Raw genomic sequence first — 1,305 nt, forward strand, 5'->3', positions numbered from 1 at the left:
GAAGCCGGATGTCAAAGAGAAGGGCAAGCAGGATGTCGAAATGGCCGCAGTCGGGCATGATGTGGAGCATGCAATTGACGTGGACATGGAGGTTGGTCTGACAATGGGAAAGGGGAAGTCCGAGGGTGGTATCGACATAGAGATGGCCGAAGTCAAACATGAGGAAACTGAGGTCGGTGCCATTCCAAAAGCCGACAAAGATGTGGGCCGGGTGACTCCCACCATAATCATTGAGCCACCCACACCACACACATCAGCGATTTTCAAGAGCACTGAGACCGAGGTCGGTACCAACACTGACAAAGGAAAGGGCCAGGAGATTGGGCCGCCAGCCAGTGAGATGGAGTGGATCGTGCCTGAGTTAGCAATGCGGCCAGGTAAAAAATTCATGAAACTCGTTATTCTTTGCTGACTTTGTTTATAGAATTGGGCTTGGCTGTCAATTATATGCAACAAAGCTTTACACCCCCACCTGTTGAGCGCACGTCCCGGCCAGAAGGTTCGCGTTTGGTATCCCGTTCTCGGCAGGTCAGCCCACCAGATCCCAAGGAGGTTCATCGTAAGTTTCAAGTTGTTTTCTCATTTCCCATGATTCTCAACTTGAAAACTTAGTTGACACAGCGCTCTATCAGAAGAAGATTGACTTTAGGTCCTTGAGCCCCCCACCGAACTTCGACATGCAGACGATGCAGCAGGAGATCAGAAGACTTGCTCATGGCCAAGCCGACCTCCTGCAGAAACTCCGAGACCAACAAGCGCAAGTCAGCGTCATGGAGTCGTCTACCCCTACTATGCGAGAGTATTCGGCATTTGTGGTCCGAAAACAAGATATTGACGCAAGTGCCCTTCTCCCCCTGGCAGTTGACTCACCCGTGACCCTGTCACAACGTCTTTTGGCGCTCGAAGAGATTACCCAGTGTATTCAAGATCAAGATTTGGCTAGCCGTCCTCTGTCGGAGAAAATTGCAAGTCTAGAGACCTCCATTTGGTTTGAGGAAGAAAAAATCACCAGAGCAACTCGCCGGATGGACCGTATTGAAGAGTCTGCCTACATGCGTTGGAAGGAAACACAAGAAGATTTGCAGTCCATCCGAAGTGATCACCAGAGACTGGAAGCCGAGGTGAGGGAAGCCGTCAAGACACTGGAGAACAAGTGGGAGACTACGCCAGCTGCGTTACAAGAGAGTCTCACCCGGGGCTTTGAGAAACTTGCAAGCCGCATCGAAACTGCCGAGCTAACGCTCCACGACCTCACCAAATCAGTCACTACTATTTCGGAGCTCAACCTGCGGCTCGGTGCTCGCC

The 1,305-nt window shown here is 51.5% G+C and overlaps 1 protein-coding gene across 1 annotated transcript in view; it reads left to right on the forward strand.

The window, feature by feature from the left end:
• Positions 1–40: 40 nt before the first annotated feature.
• The window catches only part of LACBIDRAFT_327604 (uncharacterized protein), a gene marked incomplete at both ends in the record, with an annotated part of 2,444 nt that continues 1,179 nt past the window's right edge, over positions 41–1,305 (forward strand). The window contains 3 exons of the mRNA XM_001881442.1: positions 41–377; positions 425–559; positions 613–1,262. Coding sequence (XP_001881477.1) covers positions 41–377; positions 425–559; positions 613–1,262 — 1,122 coding nt within the window. The remainder of the gene's footprint in view (positions 378–424; positions 560–612; positions 1,263–1,305) is intronic.

Source organism: Laccaria bicolor, genomic scaffold (genome assembly GCF_000143565.1).
Source record: "Laccaria bicolor S238N-H82 LACBIscaffold_13 genomic scaffold, whole genome shotgun sequence".
Taxonomy (NCBI): Eukaryota; Fungi; Basidiomycota; class Agaricomycetes; order Agaricales; family Hydnangiaceae; genus Laccaria; species Laccaria bicolor.